At 36.6% G+C, this 22,634-nt stretch overlaps 1 protein-coding gene and 1 pseudogene across 3 annotated transcripts; both read right to left on the bottom strand.

Annotated features, from left to right (window-relative positions):
• Positions 1-1,528: 1,528 nt before the first annotated feature.
• On the bottom strand, positions 1,529-5,787 carry LOC125211059 (WD repeat-containing protein 91 homolog). 3 transcript variants are annotated; one of them, XM_048110739.1, is made up of 16 exons: positions 5,351-5,787; positions 5,165-5,281; positions 4,575-4,725; positions 4,418-4,463; positions 4,258-4,333; positions 3,961-4,019; positions 3,772-3,866; positions 3,274-3,376; positions 3,062-3,156; positions 2,902-2,964; positions 2,682-2,757; positions 2,473-2,581; positions 2,250-2,341; positions 2,094-2,152; positions 1,868-1,976; positions 1,529-1,750 (listed from the first exon to the last, which is right to left on the bottom strand). In XM_048110739.1, the coding sequence occupies exons 1-16, from the start codon at positions 5,751-5,753 to the stop codon at positions 1,613-1,615; spliced, it is 1,791 nt and encodes a 596-aa protein (XP_047966696.1). In that variant the 5' UTR covers positions 5,754-5,787; the 3' UTR covers positions 1,529-1,612. The 3 variants fall into 3 exon arrangements, with proteins under 3 accessions (XP_047966696.1, XP_047966693.1, XP_047966695.1); XM_048110736.1 differs by having other exon boundaries at positions 2,250-2,362; positions 5,351-5,786; XM_048110738.1 differs by having other exon boundaries at positions 2,250-2,362; positions 4,575-4,716; positions 5,159-5,281; positions 5,351-5,785.
• Positions 5,788-7,294: 1,507 nt separating this feature from the next.
• On the bottom strand, positions 7,295-16,211 carry LOC125210081 (annotated as a pseudogene).
• Positions 16,212-22,634: the final 6,423 nt, after the last annotated feature.

The raw sequence follows: 22,634 nt of genomic DNA, 5'->3' as shown, positions 1-22,634 counted from the left end.
GTTGAGAAGAGTACAAACGTCTATTCGTTGTTGTTTATAATGTTTTTAATTGTTTATAACGTGTTAATTGTTTATAACGTGTTGAATACTTATTTTAATTAGTTTATAATCTTTAGCTGTAAATATTATTTACTACTATATATTCTTTATTTTAATCTATTTAGTTGTTAATATATCTTCACTATCTCAAATTTTATTGTCCCGTGCATAGCACGGGTGATAACACTAGTGATTGATAAAGTAAGAGAGATGAGAAGAAGGGTAGTTAAAATAGTGTTAATGGATAGTGGAACCCATCTTGCAATTTTCACTGGTCAATTATTTTGCAGTTTTATGTTTGTTTTGTTCTATTTGTCTATTTATGAATGCATTAGTTTGCTTATTTTAACTTTTTTTTATTTTAAGTTTAGGGGGAGTGATCAATTGCTAAATCAACCATTAATTGCTAACTACAACTAATTTAAAACCATAAGATCTGTAGAGATCTAGTAGTCTATAAATTGCCATGTGTAATTTTGTTTTATTATAATTATTTAAATTTAAAAACATTACAAAACTACCAAAATTAGGATTTTGGATCAAAATGTGAATATAGTGTAATAAACATATCAACACGATTCATTGAAAATGTCAACACAATTTAGCATTGGTATTTTATATGTATTATATTACATTGTATGATAGGTATATTGACATAAAACTGTTACTTGAAAATTATGAAAATTCAAAAAAACATTCAAATTTTGACATCGGAACATATGCAAGTGATCTCGTTAGAATCCTTGTAAAATTATCTTTAATTTGATATATTTTGTGTAAAAAATTAATATAAACTGAGAAAGTTATAATCATTTTTAAGTTTAGAGATATTTTTTAAAAGTTAATTATAACTAACTTTTTTTTACACTAGTACCCCTAATTGACATTTTTTGTGCTTCGTATTAATATTCGTAGATGAATGATCTTGTGCATTGATTTAATGATCCAAGTCATATTATTTAGTTGTAGTTAGCAATTTAAGAATTAGTTAGTAATATAACACACCCCTTAAGTTTAGTTATGTAATTTTTGTGAGTATTTTGATCTAATTTTAGTATTTTTTATCTATTTATTACCAGATTAATTTAATTAAAAGACATAAAAAAGAATAAATAGAAAAAAAAGTAGTGAATAATATAAGTACTCAACTCCATAATATGCTAAAAAATTGTGTACACTGCTTAACATTGTGAATGCCTTTAAATCAAAAACTCAAAAAATAATATTGAGATTTTTTATTTTCATTTCTTTAAGTGACTTAATTTAAAGGCCAATTTATTAGTTGAAAAACTGGATCAAACACAAAAAGTGGAGTATTTTGTTTGTACTTTTTTTTTGTTATCTACTGCTCTGCAAATAAATAATTGAATCCAAATGTATACCCTCAAATTTTGCTTCTCCGGACATTGGTTTCTGTAACTTCTCTCAAACAATAAAACTAAGTAGTCACATTATGGATTGTCACACAAATTTTTTAATCAAATATTCATAAAAATAATAATACAATAAATTAAATTATTAATATGTCTGTGCTGTGCATTGCCAAGTATCAAACAAAAAAAGAAAAAAAGTACTATGATGATATTGATGAGACCCTGACAGAGTGATCAGATGACCCAGTCAAGAAGATGGGCAAGTGTGGATGCCAATCTACTGTTGTGATCGATCCCTTATGAGCAAGACTTCTCATGCCACTCATTCGACCACGAACCTGCCCATAACAAAGGATGAATAACAGGTTGCATATGCATCAGCAGAACTAGAAGCTAATGTCAAGCGGCCGAGCACCAAACAAAGTTTAGGAGAGTGGAGGTACTATGCTGCTTACCTGGTATATCGGTGATCTCTCTGAACTAGATGTCACCAGAAGTCTCCTCCCCTCGGAATCTAACGCCATTTGATGTCTCCACTGGGAAGAATTTTCAAGATTGCAAAACCTATATCATAGTAACAATTTGAAAATCAGAACCAAGAACAGAGATTAAAGGTTTTCTAGTTGTGTGATGCTAAATCTATAGACATTATACGAATGGTTGCACTTGACAGCTTTATACCTGCTGCAATTTCTTGACCAAAGTACTTTGCCTTGATTGTGCAAGCTCCACTCAAATATCTGTGTGCACAAATTTTCAGGTTAGATTCCTGATACATAGTATTGTAATACAATTTCTGTTCATTTTAGCTGCAAAGTCAAAATCGAGGGGACTTGCATTTCCATCAGTTCCCAAGCTAAAGATACTGGTCTCGTCGGGCCCAAAAAGAATTGAGCTAATTCCGCAATCATGTGCAGGCCATCCAGTAACTTGTTGGTAAGAAGACATATCTTCTCTCAGTTAAGGTGGGCATTCTCTTACATGGATAAACTTGGTATAATACGGAGTATATGTAAGACTAAGAAAGAGATATTCTTTAGAAGATCTAAAGTAAGGATACCAAACATATGAATCAAGCCATCCGTTGCAGCAGCTGCTAAAAGCTTTCCATTGTGATTGAAGCTCAATGAGGTTATTGCTGGTGGATCTTTTCCTAGAGGAAGGACTGTCTTCAAGAAAAGTTGAAAGAAGTGAGGATTTAAGATTCTTTATTTACGAGCATTACTGTATCTTCATTCACATGCACCTTCATGAGAAACAATCACATACCATAGCCTTCCATGTCCTCATGTTCCATACAGTCAATGAGGCAAACCCCAAGCTATCAGAAGAACCAGAACCTTGCCTGCAAAGGATATTGGATACTACAATTTACGATTTTTTCGTTTCTTTCTTTGTTATAATGGTAGAGACAAAAACTATCATCTCCCAGAAAGAGAATTGCATGTTTGCGGGGCAAAAGAGAATGGTATGGAAAGTTCAAAATTACCTTCCTGATGCTGCCGCAGAAACAAAAATAGGCTCCACGGGACTGCATTTCAGGTCCAAAATGCTGAAGTATGATAATGATCAGGACAGGTGAATAGCAAAAGAAACAAAGATAATTGACACGGGTTATAGATGAATATGCAAAGGACAGAGAAGTGCACCTCGGATATGCTTCTGAAGTGTTTAGGTCACAAACAACCCGCTTAGCATCTACATTCCATGCTTTTATGCCTCCATCAGAAGTGCCTATGAGTAGCTTTAGTGAAATAGACATTACAATCAAATCAGATGCTCAGTCTTAATTACTTGGTAAATATTTCATAAGACTACACCAAAAGAAAATTCAATCTAAATATAACATTGAACAACATACCAAACGATCAGATTTGCAATCCCACTCAAGAGACATGATCTCAGCTCCACAGTAGATGGTTGCGTTTCTTGATGTTGGTGCTGACGAATCATAGGTCCATATCCTTTATCAAAGTAACATGAAAAAGGATAGGCCAACAAGTAAGTTAACAGACTCAAGGCCTAAATATAAAGCTTCCTTAAAACCACATCAACATGAAAAAGAATAGGCCAGCAAGTATGTCAAGAGACTCGAGGCATAAATCGAAAGCTTAAAATATATTTGAATAGGTCAAATGATCACCAAGACCATATCAAATAATCTCAGGTATATTTTAATAAATCTATTAAATTAAAATTGTAGTTTACTACCCCATTCCTTCCTCTTGTTTGAGAACAAAGCCCTCTACCAGTGGCAGTTCTCTGCACTTTTTTTATACACCTAAATTCTTCATATAATTAGTTTCATAGGAGATCTGTATACCTTCCTTTAGGAGCAGAGTAAGTTGACAAAATATACCTGACTGTGCCATCCACAGAAGCACTCGCTATATTATCGCCAGAAGCAGAAAAGCGGCTACAATTGATTGGACTTGTGTGGCCCAGAAATGTATCCTACAGAACATGTATATGAGGACCATCAATTTGAAGATACAGAAAAGGTACATCTATCAATAAACTAGTAGTAATTCCTGTCAAAAGAATTAACCTCAAACACTGTTTTCACTTCTGGAAAATCTTCTTCATTATGCAAATCAGAACTACTGCCTGTGATGGAAAAACACATTTTTCATCAGCATCCAGGTTGCAATCTATGGTGGCACACTGATACCATGTAAAATTCTATAGCCCATTCCAATGGTTGTTAGATAAACTCATGGTTTGTTCATAACATGCACATTGTATTGTGTATATGCTATATCTCCTCCTACATGATCAAAGAAGTAGAAACACCGTAAAGTTTGCTTAGTCTGTAATGTAAGAAACCCAGACAACAGCGACTTACCTGCAACAGAGTTTTCTTTGAAACCTTGGCCAATATCATTACTTCTATTGTCATCAGCATGTTCATTTAAACTAGCCTGAGAAACAAATCATTCCACAATATAAGAATTGTATCCGATAAGAAAATGGCCTCTTTCTTTGGTTTGTGATCAAGGACTCACATGAGTTTCATAAGTCATACTAGGTGCAATGCTAACTGCTTCAGAGCTGAAATAAATAAAACAAAACAAATTGGAAAGTTTCACTCTGTAGTACATATAAAGTATGTTCCTTTTACCGACATATACGGAAGTTTGGAGCTATAGTAATTAAGCTAACCTCCTAAATAGACATATTTGCGCCTCAGTTTCTTCCAACAGAGTTTGAGCTTGAGATAACTTGAGAGAAAGTTGCTTTATCTCTTGTTTGAGACGGTTCACAGTATCTCTTTCAGAACCGATCTTTAATAAGGCAGGGGTACGTGGATAAGCTAAGAAAAACTCATATATTATCTTCTGGAAAGTCATTAGTTGTAGAAATTAACAATTCAAATAATATGCTCAGCAAACAAATGAAAAGGCAACAAAGAAAAAAAAAACATACTAACAAATAGCTTGAATGTATATAGACATCTTTTACTTGGAAGCCTCATATTATCTTCACACGGTTCATTATGATTAGTTTACTCTAGCAAACTGAAAATCATCTCAATTTCTCAAGTTAGAAAAGTCAGTTCAATAAAGCGTTGTCACATTCAAAGCATGACTACTTGTCTTGTTCTCTCAATCCAACAAACAAACAATTGAGGATTTCAATTTTCAAGTGACAATCCTCGGCTTTATAACAATTAGAATAATAGCATAGCTCAATTATTACTTAAAGTCATGAAACTACAAGCTTCATTCAATCACCATTAAGGATATGAGTACCATTGAGCATCTCGCTCAAGAAGTTCCTAACAGAAAGGTGCAACGTTCGGAACCACTCGTCCGAGAAGTAAACGCGAAACTGCGGTTCCAAATGCGGATTCTGGAAATACGGAACAGCTGCAACGATCAAAACGAGCAAGATCAGAGCCATAGCAAGGCAGGAAATTCATCAAAAGCTGTACTCACCGAACCAGGAGGTCCAGCTTTCATCTCCCCGCATCAATTCATTCCCGAAATCTCTGAAAAGCTCCAACACCGCGTCTTTCCTTCCACATTTCAAGGCATACACGACGTAATAGCGCAGAATCGACTGGTGCAATTTCGAAATAACATCGATCAGATTGGGATCAGAATATGAAAAGCAGTTTCGGAAAAAGCTCAGCAGCTCGATCAACTTGGCAGCCTCGAACTTGGGGATGTAGACGGAGAAAATTAGGTCTAAAATCTTGTCGACTTGGAATCCTTTGCCGATATCAGTCGCTAGCTCTTTCTCGAAGGATTGCAGAGTGTTGGTGAATCCTCTGAAGACGAGGAATTCTCTCACTAATTCCTCTGCGAATTTCATTTTCTCCATTCCTTCATTCTTCATTCTCCGTTGCAGAAATGCAAAATTGATTGGGTTTTTTCAACTGTAAGGAATCTTGGTTGGTACCAATTTTTTAGACCCTTTTGCCCCTGAATTATCGAACTGAATTAGATTTTTTTCTTATTTTTATTGTTAATTTGTCATGATTTTTGTTGGATTTAGTATAATAATTTTCTCACCTCTTTTATTAAAAAATTTATTTGGTAGAGATCTCTTAAGTGCATGATTCAACACTTATATATTAGGTTATTAAAGAAGTTAGTTCTTATCAAATAAATTAAATATTGAGATATTAAGCTGGTAATTTCTTTTAAGGAGAGGCTAGTACTATAAATGTAGTTATATATAAATATTCATTTGGCATTTTGAATTAGTATTGTAATGCTTGATGCACTTGATACCGAAATTTGACACAATTAGTGAAAGTGAATGCAAAGACATGAGTTATTATTCTAAACCAAAGTTAGAAGTCTCCATCCTCTTTTCCGTTCCACAAAATGTACACTTCACTTAAGAGGGACTGATAGTTAGTGGTAAGACGACTTATTGCACATAAGAGTCTATTTCATACTTAGTCAACTATATATGCTCTTCTTGTGATATATTCACTGCATGAAATATTGTTTGTATGCTTGTTGTTTGTGAGAGATTCTCTCCTAGTGCAAATCTTGAGATTAATTAATAATACTTGTAAAAAGAAACTACCCAACCCCCCATGTGTTTGTTCATTGATCTGTGAACTATTCTGCATTTGAGATCTTGCATTTGAAGTTTATTAATCTTCAAGATCATAAGGGGAATGTTATCCTCTCTTACGTAGATGTGATAGGATCATCACCAAGTCGATGTGTGGCAATATTTAAGAGCTTAACACGCTCTTGCACGTATAGAATGGAATGAACATCAGACTTCTAAATCTCAGTGGTGTATCTAGGTGGGAGCAAGAGGGTTGTATCCCCAAAATTCGTAATATTAATACAACTTTTTAATATTTATTCTGCTTTTCATGGTTTTTTTATTGTAATTTTTACATGCATGAACTCACACTTTCTAATTTTTTTTTGTTATGTAATTAGTTCTTGTAGTTATGTAATTATTTATTTGCACTTCTATTTTCTTTTTTAGATATTAGATTATAATAGTATATTGTAATTATTTTTTGCTTTTCATAGTATGCCTATATTTTTAATTGCTTTGATTTTCTATATCATATATTCATACCCGATTACTATATTTGATCATTTATACTAAGACTCATAATTCAAAAAAAAAAAATTCTTACTTACTTTTTTTAATTGGTTTGTTTTTTATATTATATTCATTACTTTATATAATATTATTTTCAATACAGCTTGTACATCAAATAAAATTCTTGTTATAGAGTAGTATCTCGTAATTATTTGTTTTATAATTTGTACCCTCAGACCTTAAATTCTGGATACGCCACTACTTCTAATCGTGAGGTAGAGTGAATAATCCTCCCTTTTATAAAATTATTTAAAGGAGTGAGTGACATATTTCTAATAACCAGAAATAGAGTATGATTAAGCTTTGTTGGTAGGGGTTGAAGAATGAAAAGCAGCCTCAACATCTTTCCCATCCGATTTCGAATACCTAAGGTACTGCTCGATGCTGCCGTTGGAGCTGCCCAATTTCTTGTGGTACCATCGCTGTCCACGCCGTCGCCTCTTGCTGATTGCGATAGCCATGTCGTTGGGGAAGAGGTCCCTGTGCACCACCGCGTGAACCACCGTGTTCACAAACAATGCAGCCACTACAACCGTTGCCACAACGCAGAGTGTCACCGCTAAAATCTGCGTGGTTCTGCATGTCACAGCGCTCGAGTATCTCATCGTCGCAATCGCCGCCCCAGTCATAGGACACGTGTAAGCCCACCATGCCAACGAGAATCTGAACCCTCGGAAGATATTCACTCGAACACCCTACATATTAACATCAGATGTATTGCTGAATCTATTACTTTCCTCTCTCCACAAAATTATGTCCCGATCCTTATTTTGGGATTTCACTATTTAAAGTCTCATTTGCATTTTTCAGTTTAGAGGTAAACGTGTCCTACGATAAATTAAACCATTAAACTCATATTTCACTATAAAACAGTATTCCATTCGTCCACGAAAAATACTCTAATTTTTTTAATGTTGAATGTCCACAAAAAATAGTTTCATCCGAAAGCAAAAAGTTTCTCTCAAACCATTAACCTTATATTTCTATATATTTACAACTTTTACCTGCCTTCTATTAACATTTTTCTATTTCTTTTTTCTATTTTACTAATTTCTTACTAAAATTCGTACCGTCCATCCATAGAAATATTTTTGGTGGACAGAAGAAGTATTTAAAAATAAGACTTATATTCCATTAATTTTTTTCACTCACTTTCTTTCACCTTTTTAAAATTCATGCAAGTCAAAGTGAGACTGTCAATAGAGGATAGACAGAGTAAAATTTTAGCATGAAAAATATTCATAGGGTCAATAATACTCCGTTTTTTTAAAATAGTAGCAACTATTTCATTTTGGGTCGTTCCTTAAAAATAGAAACTTTAGAATCTTTTTATTTTAGAACATGGACCCCATAATCCACTAATTCTACTTTCACTACTTTTTCTCTTCCTCTCTCTTACTTTATCAATTCTTCTCACTTACTTAACCAATTGTGCATTAAAACTCACGTCGTTTTAAATGTTTCTATTTTTTTTTAGTAAGGAGGGAGTAAAATAAAAATTATGATAAGTGAAGTAGTCCACGAGACTTCTCACCAGCGAAACGTAGAGGAACAAGGCGATGAAGTAGGCGATGCGCGAGCCGTAGTTGAAGGAGCCCTGAATCTTAGCCCAAGCTAGGGAGGCGACGCTCGGCGCCGCCACAAAGAGGAAGAAAACCGGGTGGAGCTCCTTCGGGAGCGTCTCGTTTGTGGGAAGCTGTTGATAGAGAGTCACAAACAGCACTAGGTAATGCGCCGTTCCAACCGCAAAGAAGAATATAGGCCCTTCCTTCAGCCCCAATCGCGCCCTGAGCAAAGCCCCCGCAAAATTCCCGACGACGCAGATGTGGTTGGAGGGGTTGGCCACCTTCGACAGCCGCCGCTCGCCGCCGGACATCCACTGCCCGAAGATCTTGAGCTCGAGGTATTGAACTATGAATTGTATTTCATTGAACTGAATTGATGTTTGTGATACATTGTTGAATCCTATTTATAGGATTAGAAAAGTAAATGTACATGGAAACTATACACTTAGGAACTATAACACAATTAATGTTATATTCCTTGAAACTCTATAGCTACTCTTTCCAACATTCTTGAAACTCTAATACCATTAACAACACTCCGCCTCAAGTTAAGTAACGGGATTCCCGATACTTAACTTGCAAAGTACTTCAGTAAAGTTCCGAGCTCCAACTGCTTTTGTCAGAATATCGGCCAGTTGGTCTTTAGATCGAACAAATGGGAACTCAATAATTCCTTCCTCGATTTTTTCCTTAATGAAGTGCCTATCTACTTCAACATGTTTTGTTCGATCATGTTGAACTGGATTTTCTGCAATGCTGATTGCGGCTTTGTTGGCACAGAACAGTTTTCAGGTTTTCTGTGTTAAAAAACCAAATTCACTCATCAGTCGTCGGAGCCACAATACTTCCGTTAAGCCATTCCTGATTCCTCTGAATTCTGCCTCTGCACTTAATAGTGCTACAACCTTCTGCTTTTTACTCTTCCAAGTAACTAAGTTTCCTTCAACGAAAGTAAAGTACCCAGAAGTGGACTTTCTATCTACTGGATTTCCAGCCCAGTCAGCATCAGTATAGCCGTGAATCTCCAAATGCTCACTTTTCTTGAACATTATCCCATAGTCAAAGGTTCCTTTGAGATATCGGACAACCCTTAAAGCTGCTTCAAGGTGGTCGGTTTGGGGTCGGTGCATAAACTGACTTATCACACTTACTGCGTATGCGATATCTGGTCTAGTGTGTGACAAGTAGATCAATTTCCCCACTAACCTCTGATAGCTCTCTCGGTCGGCTAGCTGGGCTCCTTCTGTTATTTTGAGGCCATGATTGACAACTATCGGCGTGTCTGCTGGCTTACATTCTAGCATGCCAGATTCAGTGAGTAGATCCAAAGTGTATTTCTTCTGATTGATGAAAATTCCCTCCTTTGATCTTAGAACTTCTACTCCCAGAAAATATTTGAGTGGCCCCAAATCCTTCATTTCGAATTCTGTCGCCAAATTCTTCTTTAGCTGCTCTATCTCTTCAGAATCGTCTCCTGTGATGATCATATCATCGACATAGATTATCAGGCAGGTGATTTTGTCCCCTCTCTTCTTAGTGAAGAGTGTGTGATCTGCATTACTCTGTTGATACTCGTACTTCTTCATAGCCTCTGTAAACCTTCCAAACCATGCTCTCGGAGATTGTTTTAACCCATATAGGGTTTTCTTTAGCTGACAGACTTCTCCATCTTCAAAGTCTTCTTCAAAGCCCGGGGGAGCTTCCATGTATACTTCCTTCTTTAGTTCACCATGCAAAAAGGCATTAGTTACGTCGAACTGGTGTAGAGGCCAGTCTTTATTTGCTGCAATGGAGAGCAATACTCGAACCGTATTCATCTTTGCCACTGGTGAGAATGTTTCACAATAATCTACCCCATAGGTCTGAGTATACCCTTTAGCTACAAGACGCGCTTTGTATCTTTCAATGGTTCCGTCGGGCCTTCGTTTGATGGTGAAGACCCATCTGCAGCCTACTGTTCGTTTCCCTTTCGGCAGTCGACATTTCTTCCATGTTTTGTTCCTCTCCAAAGCCTTTAATTCAATCATCATTGCTTCCCTCCAGTGTTTGATTTTTAAAGCTTCTTTCACTGTCTGTGGGATTTCTTCTTCACCATATAGTGCTGCTTCAAATGCCCTAGCCAATTTCGTTAGATTTGCCTTTGCCACACTGCCCACCGGATATTTTGACTTTCTTCCTATTTTCTCTGGAGAGTATCGTTTAGGTGGAACTCCCCGATTAATCCGATTCGGCAAAATATACTGCCCAGTATCTTCATCAATGATTTCCCGTACTTCTTCTTCTGTAATGACAGGGTCAGTGGTAATAGCAACAGAGTTCTCAGTAGAATTGTTTACCTCGGATATCGGAGGGGCTGGCGATGGAGTGTCACCTGGTTCCATGGGTTGAGTTGTGTTTGAGACTTGCTCGGCGACAGTATTAGCTGGCTCTTGTGGATCCTCAGTGGGAGCAAGATTTGACATAGGCAACCAACTTATCGAGTCGACATTTATTTCCCTTTCCCCCTGACTTGTAAGTTGGGTATTATAAAAGAACTCGGTTTCTAAAAAAGTGCAATTCATTGTGGTGATGACTTGACGTTTTTTCGGGTCGTAACATCGATACCCTTTTTGATGAATCCCATAACCAATGAAAACACATTTAGCAGCACACGGAGAAAGTTTGGAACGTTCATGTTTTGGGATATGAACGAACACCGAGCATCCAAAGACACGGGGATCAAGGGAGAGAGCGGAAGGGACTGTGGTCATGGTGGATAACATTTGGAGGGGATTTTTTAAGTTGAGGATTTTGGTAGGGAGACGATTGATAAGATAAACAGATGTAGCGATTGCTTCAGGCCAAAAATGGTTGGGTACCTTAGATTCTAAAACGAGAGCTCGGGTCATTTCAAGGATGGTACGATTTTTTCTCTCAGCTACCCCGTTTTGTTCTGGAGTGTAGGCACATGATGTTTGGTGAATAAGACCTCTTTCAGCACAAAAGTCCTTCATTTTGGTGTTAACATACTCCCCCCCATTATCTGACCTAAGGATTTTAATTTTGGTTTGGAACTGTGTGAGAATCATGGTATAAAAATCAGAAAATTTGGAAAACACATCGGATTTGTTTTTAAGAAAGTATACCCACGTCATACGAGTACAATCATCAATAAATAAAACAAAAAAACGAAAGCCGTTCCCACCAACAACTGGAGCTGGACCCCACACATCAGAGTGAATTAAGGAAAAAACAGAATCAACTCTAGTATTACTGAGTTTAAAAGATTGTCTGTGGCTCTTGGCCAAAACACATGTTTCACAATTAAAAACGGAGTTCTTAACGAGATTAGGAAATAAAATGTTTAAATAACTTGAGGACGGATGCCCTAACCGCCTATGCCATAACTTGACTTCCTGGTCTGAAGTTCCGTGAGCCAGCATTCCTCTGCCAGATTGAGCTATCTCATCCACATAATACAACCCTTGGTGTTCAGTGCCACGCCCAATCGTCATCCCCGTCCGGATATCCTGCAGAAGACAAAAATTGGGCTTCATTAGAAGTGTGCAATTAAGTTCTCGTGTCACATGACTGACAGATAACAATTTTTGAGATAAGGTTGGAACATAAAGACAATTGGAAATTTTTAAAGATGGTGATATCTGAATGGTCCCTGCTCCAGCAACCGGGACAAGTTCCCCACCAGCAGTCTCGATACACACCCTTTTAGACTTCGTCAATTCTCCAAAATCTGCCCTATCATATGACATGGTGTCCGTCGCCCCACAATCAAAAATCCATCCCCTCTCATCCACAATATTTATATTTTTAACCGTGAAAGCCACAGGAATATCAACATTTGGTTCTATATCAGGGTTATTGTCAAGCACAGAAAATCTATTTTGGCAATTAATCGGGGGGTTAACATTGTAATTTAACTTAAAATGGGGCTTATTTCGAGTTAAATCACAACTATTGGGGTGGAATTTGGAAAATTTGGATATTTGGGACTCATTTTGCAAGACATGGGGTTCATTATGAAATAAAGATAAATTAGAAGGGTTTGGGGGCAAACTCCCAAACCCTATACCTTCAATTGAACGAGTAAAAGAGGCGGAAGACTTCGGCGCCGCTGCCTCCCCTCGCTCACCACCGCTGCCTGTTCCCCACCACCCGCCTGCAATTAGGAGTTCTCCCGGACGATTCCCGTCGCCCCCAGCGCCGGTGGCCATCTGGTTGCCCGCTGGGGCGACGACTCCTCCATTCCCATCGACCTCTTCTCGCCCAATAGCCGTTTTTCCTTTCCCAGCACCGCCCTTGTTCGCCTTGTGCCCGTCCTCCCACCATTCAGGGTAGCCGACGAGCTTGAAGCACGTCTCCTTGGTGTGCTTTGTCATTCCACAGTGGGAACAATGGAGTTTCGATTTGTCAAGTCCCTTTCGGTTCGTGAAGTTTCCGCGTGGGGGCAGCGCCGGTGGAGCAGCGTAGGGCGGTGGTGGTCCGCGTGTCTGCATGTGTGGTGGTGGCAGATGGAATCGGGTACCGAAGCCCGCTCCAATTCCGGTTTCTCCTGGGTCGGACAGTCTCGCCGACGGTCTCCACACGGCAGTCCGACCTTCCTCTTGTTTCATTATTCCGAATGCTTCCTCAGCTGTAGTGTCGCTGAGTTTGAGAATCTCCCGCCGCAGGCCATTGTACTTGTCGTTTAGCCCGGCGAGGAATTGGTATAATCTTTTGGTCTGCGTCTCTTTTTGGTAGATGCCAGGACCTTTGTCGCAACATGTATATGGACAAGGCTTCCTTGAATCTGTGTCCACCCAAAGTTTTTGGAGTTCACTCCAGTAGCCTTCGAGGCTGTCGTCCCCTTGCAACATTCTTGTTGTCGTGATTTCAAGGTCGTAGACTTGTACAGGATCGACTCGTGCACCGAAGGTAGTGACAAGGCTTTTCCACATAGCCTTGGCTGTCTGATGTTGGGCGAATTGCACGACGAGTCTCGGCTCCATATTCTGGATAAGCCACGAGAACACCGTGTAATCGGCAGCTTGCCATTCCTTGAACTTGGGATCGTCTCGTGCCGGCGGCTCATTTTCCCCCTCTATGTGATCCAGTTTCTCCCTGGATCCAATGTTTACAAGCATCAATTTTGACCAAATAGGGAAATTTTTTCCGTCAAGTTTGATGCCTATAGAAATTGTTTCAATTGATTTGGCCATTTGGATGTGATCTGACTTGATTTTGGTGGCTGTTTCAGGTTTGAGATTTGGTTGGGATGTTTGTTGCTGGATTTTTGAATTTTGGATCGGGTCGAAAGATTGAAAAAGAAGATTTAGGATCGAATTGCTCGTGATACCATATTGAACTATGAATTGTATTTCATTGAACTGAATTGATGTTTGTGATACATTGTTGAATCCTATTTATAGGATTAGAAAAGTAAATGTACATGGAAACTATACACTTAGGAACTATAACACAATTAATGTTATATTCCTTGAAACTCTATAGCTACTCTTTCCAACATTCTTGAAACTCTAATACCATTAACAACACTCCGCCTCAAGTTAAGTAACGGGATTCCCGATACTTAACTTGCAAAGTACTTCAGTAAAGTTCCGAGCTCCAACTGCTTTTGTCAGAATATCGGCCAGTTGGTCTTTAGATCGAACAAATGGGAACTCAATAATTCCTTCCTCGATTTTTTCCTTAATGAAGTGCCTATCTACTTCAACATGTTTTGTTCGATCATGTTGAACTGGATTTTCTGCAATGCTGATTGCGGCTTTGTTGGCACAGAACAGTTTTCAGGTTTTCTGTGTTAAAAAACCAAATTCACTCATCAGTCGTCGGAGCCACAATACTTCCGTTAAGCCATTCCTGATTCCTCTGAATTCTGCCTCTGCACTTAATAGTGCTACAACCTTCTGCTTTTTACTCTTCCAAGTAACTAAGTTTCCTTCAACGAAAGTAAAGTACCCAGAAGTGGACTTTCTATCTACTGGATTTCCAGCCCAGTCAGCATCAGTATAGCCGTGAATGAGAATGTACCAAAGATAAGGGGGAAGCGTCTGATCAACTGAGGGCGGAACTCCGAGGGCTAAGAAGAGGAGGGCGATCCACGGGGCGAAGAAGAAGTTGACCCGGACCGGGTGGTAGTACTCGTGGCGGACGGCCTCGAAGTAGAAGATCATTTTCAGAGTGTAAAGCGAGGGTGAGAGCGGCGGACATGATCCATAATGCCAGATTGATGAAAGGGGCGACGTGGAGGAAGGACGAGAGATGCTTCCACATTAGGGCTTGGCTGCCGATGCCGAGACAGATTCCGAAGGAGGAGATCGGGAACCGGAGGAGGAATGGCCATTGCTCGTCTTCTGGAAGAATTGTTTCTTCCGAGACCTGCATTAATTTAGTCAAATTCTGGTCAATTCTGATATGAAGCATTGTATTTTACACAAGGTGATTTTAGTTATTTCTTAAAATTGACGTAGGATATTGTTTGTTTGATTTGCTAACGGTGAGGAAGACATACGCGTAGAGTTTCGAGTTCTGGGCCCTCTAGGGCGTCAAAGTATCGTTGTATGGGCAAAACTTCGAACTCTTGTGGGGCTTGAAAATGTGGCTGCTCCGTTTCACAATATTTTCCGGACCATGTCTTGAAAGAGTTGAATCTTTTGTTGTAACATTGGTTGATTCGACAAGGTTTAGGTATTGGTTGAGAATGGCGGCATAAGACCGTCTTTGTGTTGTGGGGATGAGCTTCAATTGGAGAAGGTGGCATACTAATGGAGATAGAGTCGTCGTCTTTGTCTTCACCTTCCTTTTCCATGCTTGCAACTTCGATTCCCTGAGATGAAAAACCAATAGAATTCTTCTTTATATATTTCCTCCGTTCACGAAAAATAGTTTTATCTCACCATTTTAGTCGTATATCAAAACATGTCTGGTAACTTTCCATTAATAATATTTTAACAATTTTTTGTTTAAATCTCTCTTACTTTATGGTTTTAATTTCCATTAAAATTCATATTATCTGCTGTCGTGATTATTTCTCACGGATAAGTCAACGTTCAAATATGGAGGATTTTAATTATTCCCCCGTCTCAAGATAGGCGAAGCACTTTTGAACACGAGATTTAAAGAATTGATATTTAAATAATTAAAGTGGTGTGAGAGTAAAGTATGAGAGAGAGAAGAGAAGAGGAGGAAGAGAGAATAAAGTAGGGAAGAGAATGTTTTGCTAAAAAAGAAAATGACTCACTTATAGTGAGACATCTCCAAAATCTTGGGACGGATGATGGAATACTTACCAAAATTGTGGAAACGGATAATTTGGCTTCACTCTTCAAATCTTGATCATGCCCTCTGAAACTATCAAACCCCTCCACTTCATTTGCACTGATGGCTTTGATCAACGGTGGTAGTGCAACGTGGCAATCTTCCTTGGCAGCCATTAAAGTAGGATGAATTCTTGAGATCTAAAAAATGATATAAAAAAAATTGTCACAATGCAATGCTTAAATTATGTTACAAATGTGTATACTTGAAGAGCTTCAATTCCATATAAGATAAACCATAACATAATTATGATAAAGTTTATGATCGCGGCAAAATGTGAAGCTTACCTCGTTCTCATGCAAGACTGAGGACCTATAAAAGAAGTGAGAGAAGAGGAAGCAATTTTGTTGTGAAGGTGTCAAGAAAATGAGGCAGTATTTATAGAGTTTTTTAAACTGAGCAAGCATCGTTCTTGGAAGTCGTTTGAGTAAAATTAATTTGTGGTCTGGACATATTGGCATGTGGTATGTCCAACCAATACAATTACAGAAAAATAGAGAATACTTCTACAATTGCAATTGACCGGATCATCCACATGACAATATATCCAGACCACTTCTCTCTAATTATTCACTTATTTGCGACAAATATCATTGATAAAATAAGAAATTGGGTAGAATTTTTAGTCACAAAATAGTATGGTCCAGTAGCTAGCTAGCATGCAAGTTTAAGCTAACATTGCATAAGATATTTTGTATACTCTCTCCGTTCCATAGTAATAGAGTCATTTCCCTTTTTAGTAAAAGTCAAGACATTTTTTCACACTTATTTTACTCTCTCTTACTTTTTTCTCTCTTCATCTCTCTACATTTTTCATTTTCCACTTTATTCTCCATTTACTTAACTCATCTAACACAATTTTTTTTCTTAATCTCCGTGCCGAAAAGAAACGCCTACATTACTATGGAACGGAGGGAGTAATATATATAGGGATGCTAGGTTGCTGGTAAGCGTCCAATGAAATTTAAAACCGAAAGTTAGAATAATTAAGATGCATGCAAACAATATCTAATTGTTGGTTGAAATTCTATGAAAATATGGAATAGAGTAAAAAATGAGTGACACCACAAAATGAATCAAGGAATGTACACCACTCAGACTTGCAATAATCTAGCAGTAGCCAAGCAGACTATTAACATCTAATTATTCTCATATTTAAAACCTTAGTTAATTACCTTGTGAAATTCTGTAATCTAGTGCAATTTGCAACGAGAATAGGGAGTACTTCATTTTCAATAAAAACGAGCGGTGCAGGTTGGATTTGCGGCAGAATATATTTTCCAAAAAAGTACTCCTATATCACTATACAATTTTTTTTATTATAACGACTTGATAAAATATGTTTTAATGCATATATATAACCACTAGGGACTAGGGTGATACAAAATTACAACCTTTATTATGGATGCTCTAAATTTCCGCATAGAAAAGACTATTACAAAATATTTAAGTGGTAAAGTTTTAATGTACATGTCGATTTGTAAAATATATGAAGCTACACTCAGAAGCATATGATGCATCTTCCAAATTGACTCAGCGTACTATTATAATAATCCTGTTACAGTTTTTGTGATACAGAAAATATCTCACTTAATAAACTATTTTATTACTTTTTTAAAATATATACAGGAATCCTTTTGTAGTTATTTTATGGAATAGATCTATTTCCAATATATATTACTTTAACAAATTTCAGGATTAAACATAATTTATGACATGTCGTTTTGCCAAGATGCAAAAATAACATAATCTTTCAAATAGTCAAATTTTGGACGAAAGTTTCTAATACTCGTGCCAACATTGTCAAGTTGAAACATTCTCATATGTAAAACCCGAATACAATGGGATCATTCTGATTTATTCTTAAAATTTTAAAAACTTACTTTTCGCTTAAAGTGTTAACACGATATTTTGATATTCAAGCAAAAAAATATTTCCATCTTCTTGATTATTTCATCCTCAATTGATATCATATTGTACCTTGTTAAAATTCTTAAATCTTATCCCACGTTGATGATCCTAATTCATCATATATCAAATGCTTATTGAATACTGTAGTATTTTACGAAGTAATTTGTTGAAAAGGAAATTAAAGTTGACAAACAAATAAAGCTTAGTTAATTTATATTCTCCTATGATCAATAGGTCATATATTTGAGTTATTTCGTATGTGTGACAGTGGACCACAAATGCTAATTCTCACTTGTAACAATTCTATTCTATCAAAATAATTGAATTCTATTACGTGAAAAAATGAAAATAGAACAGTATATTAGGCCTCCCAGATAAATTTTTGAGCCAAAGCATGCTAACTCCCTACTAAATAATAGTAACGGCGAGATGGGAGAATTAAATAATAATGGTAAGTTTGGCATTAGATTTATTTTACATTTACGCCCAAAACAAAAGTGTGAAAATAAATTCCGAAGGCCCTCAATGATTTCAAATTTAGTTTAATGCAAATCACTGCAATTTAAAAGTGGGCTGTTATACCCTAGTCATTTAATAAGAATTTGTCCACGTAGTGGGTATGAGTTGGCTAAACGTCTCGGATTCAAATCCACACGAACTTTAAATTTATTTATCAATTAAAAAGAAAAATTGTCCTCATCAAATGGCTGATGTAACAAGGTCTTAACTATTCTTCCTTGCAAAAAAAAATCTCGAAAGTGCTAGTACTACTTTAAACATTTCATATATTAGTATATGGAGTAATACTCGCTCTGACTCTAAAAAATAGATAAACGTATAAATGATACGAGTCTTAATATGTACTCCCTTCGTCTCATTTAAGATGACGATTTTTTCTTTTTTGTTTGTCTCAATCAAAATGACCACTTTTCAATTTTAAAAATAACCTCATCTCTCTTCTCTCCTCATTAAAATATTCAACTACTTTTTTCCTCTCTACTTTATTTCACCTAACAATTGATAAAGTAAGATAGAAATAAAAAAAAGTGAGAGGAAAAGGAAAACGTAGTGGATATAGTGTTAGTGGAGTATATTGTTAAAAAAAATTCAAATTTAGACTTGATTTAATTTTGAGGGACGGCTAAAAATGGTAAAACTATTTTATATTTTCGGGACGGAAGGAGTATATAGCGAGAATTTATCTTTCCATGATTAAACAAATTGCCTATTTTCATAATTGACAATACTTTCTCCAAGCTACTTTTTATTTGTATAAGATTTAAGAAAATGATATTTAAAAGTTAAATAGTTGGGACGATTCGTAATGAAATAAGTACTATGGAAGTAGCTTGAGTCTGAATGTTATATTACCTCCGTCCCATAATAAGTGTCATATTTTGCCATTTCGATCCGTCTTACAATAAGAGTTATATTTCACTTTTACCATAAAGGGTAAATAGACCTCACATTCCACCAACCAATTCTACTCATATTTTATTACAAAACTAATTTATAAATATATATGAATGGGATACATAATCCACTAACTTATTCAACCCACTTTTTTTTGCCCGTGCCCACACTAAATGTGACACTTAATATTGGATGGAGGTAGTAACTCCTAGTAGAGTTGTCAATTGGGCCGGGTTGGCCCGGCCCAGGCCCAGCCCACTAGTGAAACGATTCGGGCCTGGACTGGGCTCCAATTGGGCCATTTTATAAACCTAGGCTAGGCCCAGGACCATGACCTTCCCAGGACTGGCCCAGGCCCAGGACCAGCACAGGCCCGGGCCCATCAGAGGCCCATCTTTATAATTAGCTTTTTTACATGTAATTAGGTGATTAATCACTAATAATAGTATATTTCTCTATTTATGCATGTCATCTTGTGCACAAAACATGTTAATTTTGTTTATATCATTCCAATATTTTGGATGTCTCCGAATGGTCTCAAACAGCATAGTTTAACATCAACATAAGTTTCCAACTAAATCATGAATAAAATACTCAATCTTGATTATATCTATTTTTTTATAATTTTTTTTCATCAAAGATGTGAAAAAGATGATTATGAAGTTTAACTTTAAGAATATTACGTATTCAAACCTTAATATATGATGATAATTATAGAATTTTTTAAATTTGTTAGTTAGTTCATATACTTGTAGGTTTAAAAATACAACATTAACCCATATGTCATCATATACTAACAAAACAAAACTAACCATATTAGTTATTCCTTTAGTTATACAATTACTTTTAAATAGAATAAAAAACATGAAAAATATTGTGGACATAAAGTCACATTATTAAATTTAGATTAAGTTAATGTGATATAAAAATACAAGTTATATGTTTTATTTTTGCATATAATACATTTAGGATATCTTTAAAATACGTAAACAAAAAATTTAAACAAAGCTCAGCCTAGCCCAGCCCACATGGCAAGTGGGCATGGGCCGGGCCGAGCCTAGCAAAATTAGAAAAAGCCAAGTCCAGCTCAGCTCAGCTCGCCTCAGACATGGATCTAGTTCAGGCTAGGCCTAAATATAGGCGGGCCTCGGTGTGCCCAGACCGGGTCGGGCCGGTCCAGCCCACTTGACATCTCTAACTCCTAGCCAACCAGACCGAATTGAACAAACTCATCAGTCATCACTCATCGATCAAAATATACACATAAGCCAAATCAAGCACCGGAAACTTAACTCTCCCAATCATAGAGATCTCCTCACTTGATAAAGACCGTTTCCACAGAAACTGAGTATGATCAATCTTGGCTATTGGGGCTGGGAGAATGAAATGTTGCTGTCGGAGTTTCCCGATCTCTTGTGGTACCACCGCCTCCTCGGCCGCCTCTTGCTGATCGCGATCGCCATGTCGTTGGGGAACAAGTCCCCGAGCACCACCACGTGGACGACCGTGCTCACGAGCAACGCGGCCACCGCCACTGTAGTCACGAGGCAGAGCATCACCGCCAAAACCTGCATCGTCCTGCATGTCACCGCGCTCGAGTACTTCACCGTCACGATCGCTACGCCCCGTCATCGGAAACGTGTAGGCCCACCACGCCAACGAGAATTTGAACCCTCGAAAAAAGTTACTTGTGGTCACAAAGTCAGTGAAATGCGAATCCTAATTTTTAAATAATATGGCAAAATAAATTAATTGGTAACTTAAATTGAAAACTTATTTGGCATTTTAATTGCCATTTAAAATAAAATAATTAAAAATTTAAAGTTTAGTAACCCATTTGATACAAGTACAATAGTTAGTAATCATATATAAAATTAACCTTTTAGTAATCATATATAAAATTAACCTGATTACATGAGTTAGTAAAATATAAAATTTATTTACTAAAGAATACATTTAATAAAAATGAAATGAATGTGCGTACTAAAATAGAAATATGAGACATTTAACATAGACTCACCAGCGAAACAACTACTGCCTCTACTTCTGAGATCACGGTGCATTCAACGAGGCGCGTGAGGTGTGCCTCAGTTGAGGAGATGCCACAAGTTGTCGAAGAGATTCTTCCACAAGTATGTCATGTTCTCAGATTCTTGGGGAAAATTCAGGATTGTAATTAAGGATGCCTGAAGCAACATAGAAGCAAAAGAAATGAGGTTATTTTATTCTTTCTTTTCTAGTACTTAGTATTTATATGACCATGACAAAATATTTTATACAGAAATCTATCTGTCCCAATATTGGTTCACACAGTTTCACTTCAATGTGTGTGTTTCCATTATTATTTTTTTCTTCTTTACCAGCTCATGAAGTTTTAGGCAGAATAATGTATCCCAACTGGTTGGGAATTGGCATTGGGGGTTTTGCATAATTATCTGCTACATTATTTAATTAAGTGTATAACTCAAGCTGTCTAGCCATTCAATTGATGATTTTAATTTGAAGGGGGACATATACTTAATTTTTACTTTCATGATCAGCGACCTTCAGATACTAACTTTAATTTAATATTTTTGGGCTGGGAAATAATTTTCGAAATGACGAAATGGTTCCTATCATTTACTTTTTTGTTTAGCTACTTTATGTAAGTACAGAGAGATTCTATTAATCATGTTTTCATCTAATTCGATTCGTGAAATTCAATATCAATCATAAGAATATTATATCCATCTGCCATTTAATTTGAACTCTTGTAATAGAATTGATACTACATTGTAGGAACCATGATTACTTGATATTGATGTCTGTCTAATTTCCAATAGATTTATGGCCCCTTGGGCCATTGTTTGAGAAATTGGATAAATTGGGCTCATTAAGCACAAATATATTTGTAACCCAGAACTAAGATGTACTGTATTTGAAACACGACAAGTATATTATTATTGGCAAATTTCTGAAAATTATAAATTTTGGTAAAATTCCGACCAGTCTCATAATTTTTAAAATTAATCATAAAATTTGCAGATGTTAACATTTTTTTTTCAATTTCTAATCACAAAATAGTCTGATTCCATGTCTGTAATATGTTATTGATTTTGCTCACACACAAAATAGTTAAGTGTTGAGAAAATTATAAAATTCAGGAGCGGTGTTATTTTCATTCTTCAAAATCTGGTCACAAAATTGGGGTACGTAGAATGAGAAGCAACCTCATTGATGAAATAGGGAATAGGGGTAGAATTTTTAGTCACAAAATTAATAGTTTGGTCAAGTAGCTAGCATTGCATAACATTTTATTTTTGAACCTAGGGATGCTAGAAACCTAACCTTCCAACGAAATTCAAAACCTAAAGTAGAAAAAGATGCAGGCAGACAACATTTAATTGTTGTTTGAATTTCTAAGATAGTGAAGCATAAATTAGAGTCAAGAGTG

This window comes from Salvia hispanica, chromosome 3 (assembly GCF_023119035.1).
Source record: "Salvia hispanica cultivar TCC Black 2014 chromosome 3, UniMelb_Shisp_WGS_1.0, whole genome shotgun sequence".
In the NCBI taxonomy this organism is placed as follows: domain Eukaryota; kingdom Viridiplantae; phylum Streptophyta; class Magnoliopsida; order Lamiales; family Lamiaceae; genus Salvia; species Salvia hispanica.
The sequence above is the reverse complement of the archived record's forward strand: the minus strand, read 5'-3'. Positions and strand labels throughout refer to the sequence as shown.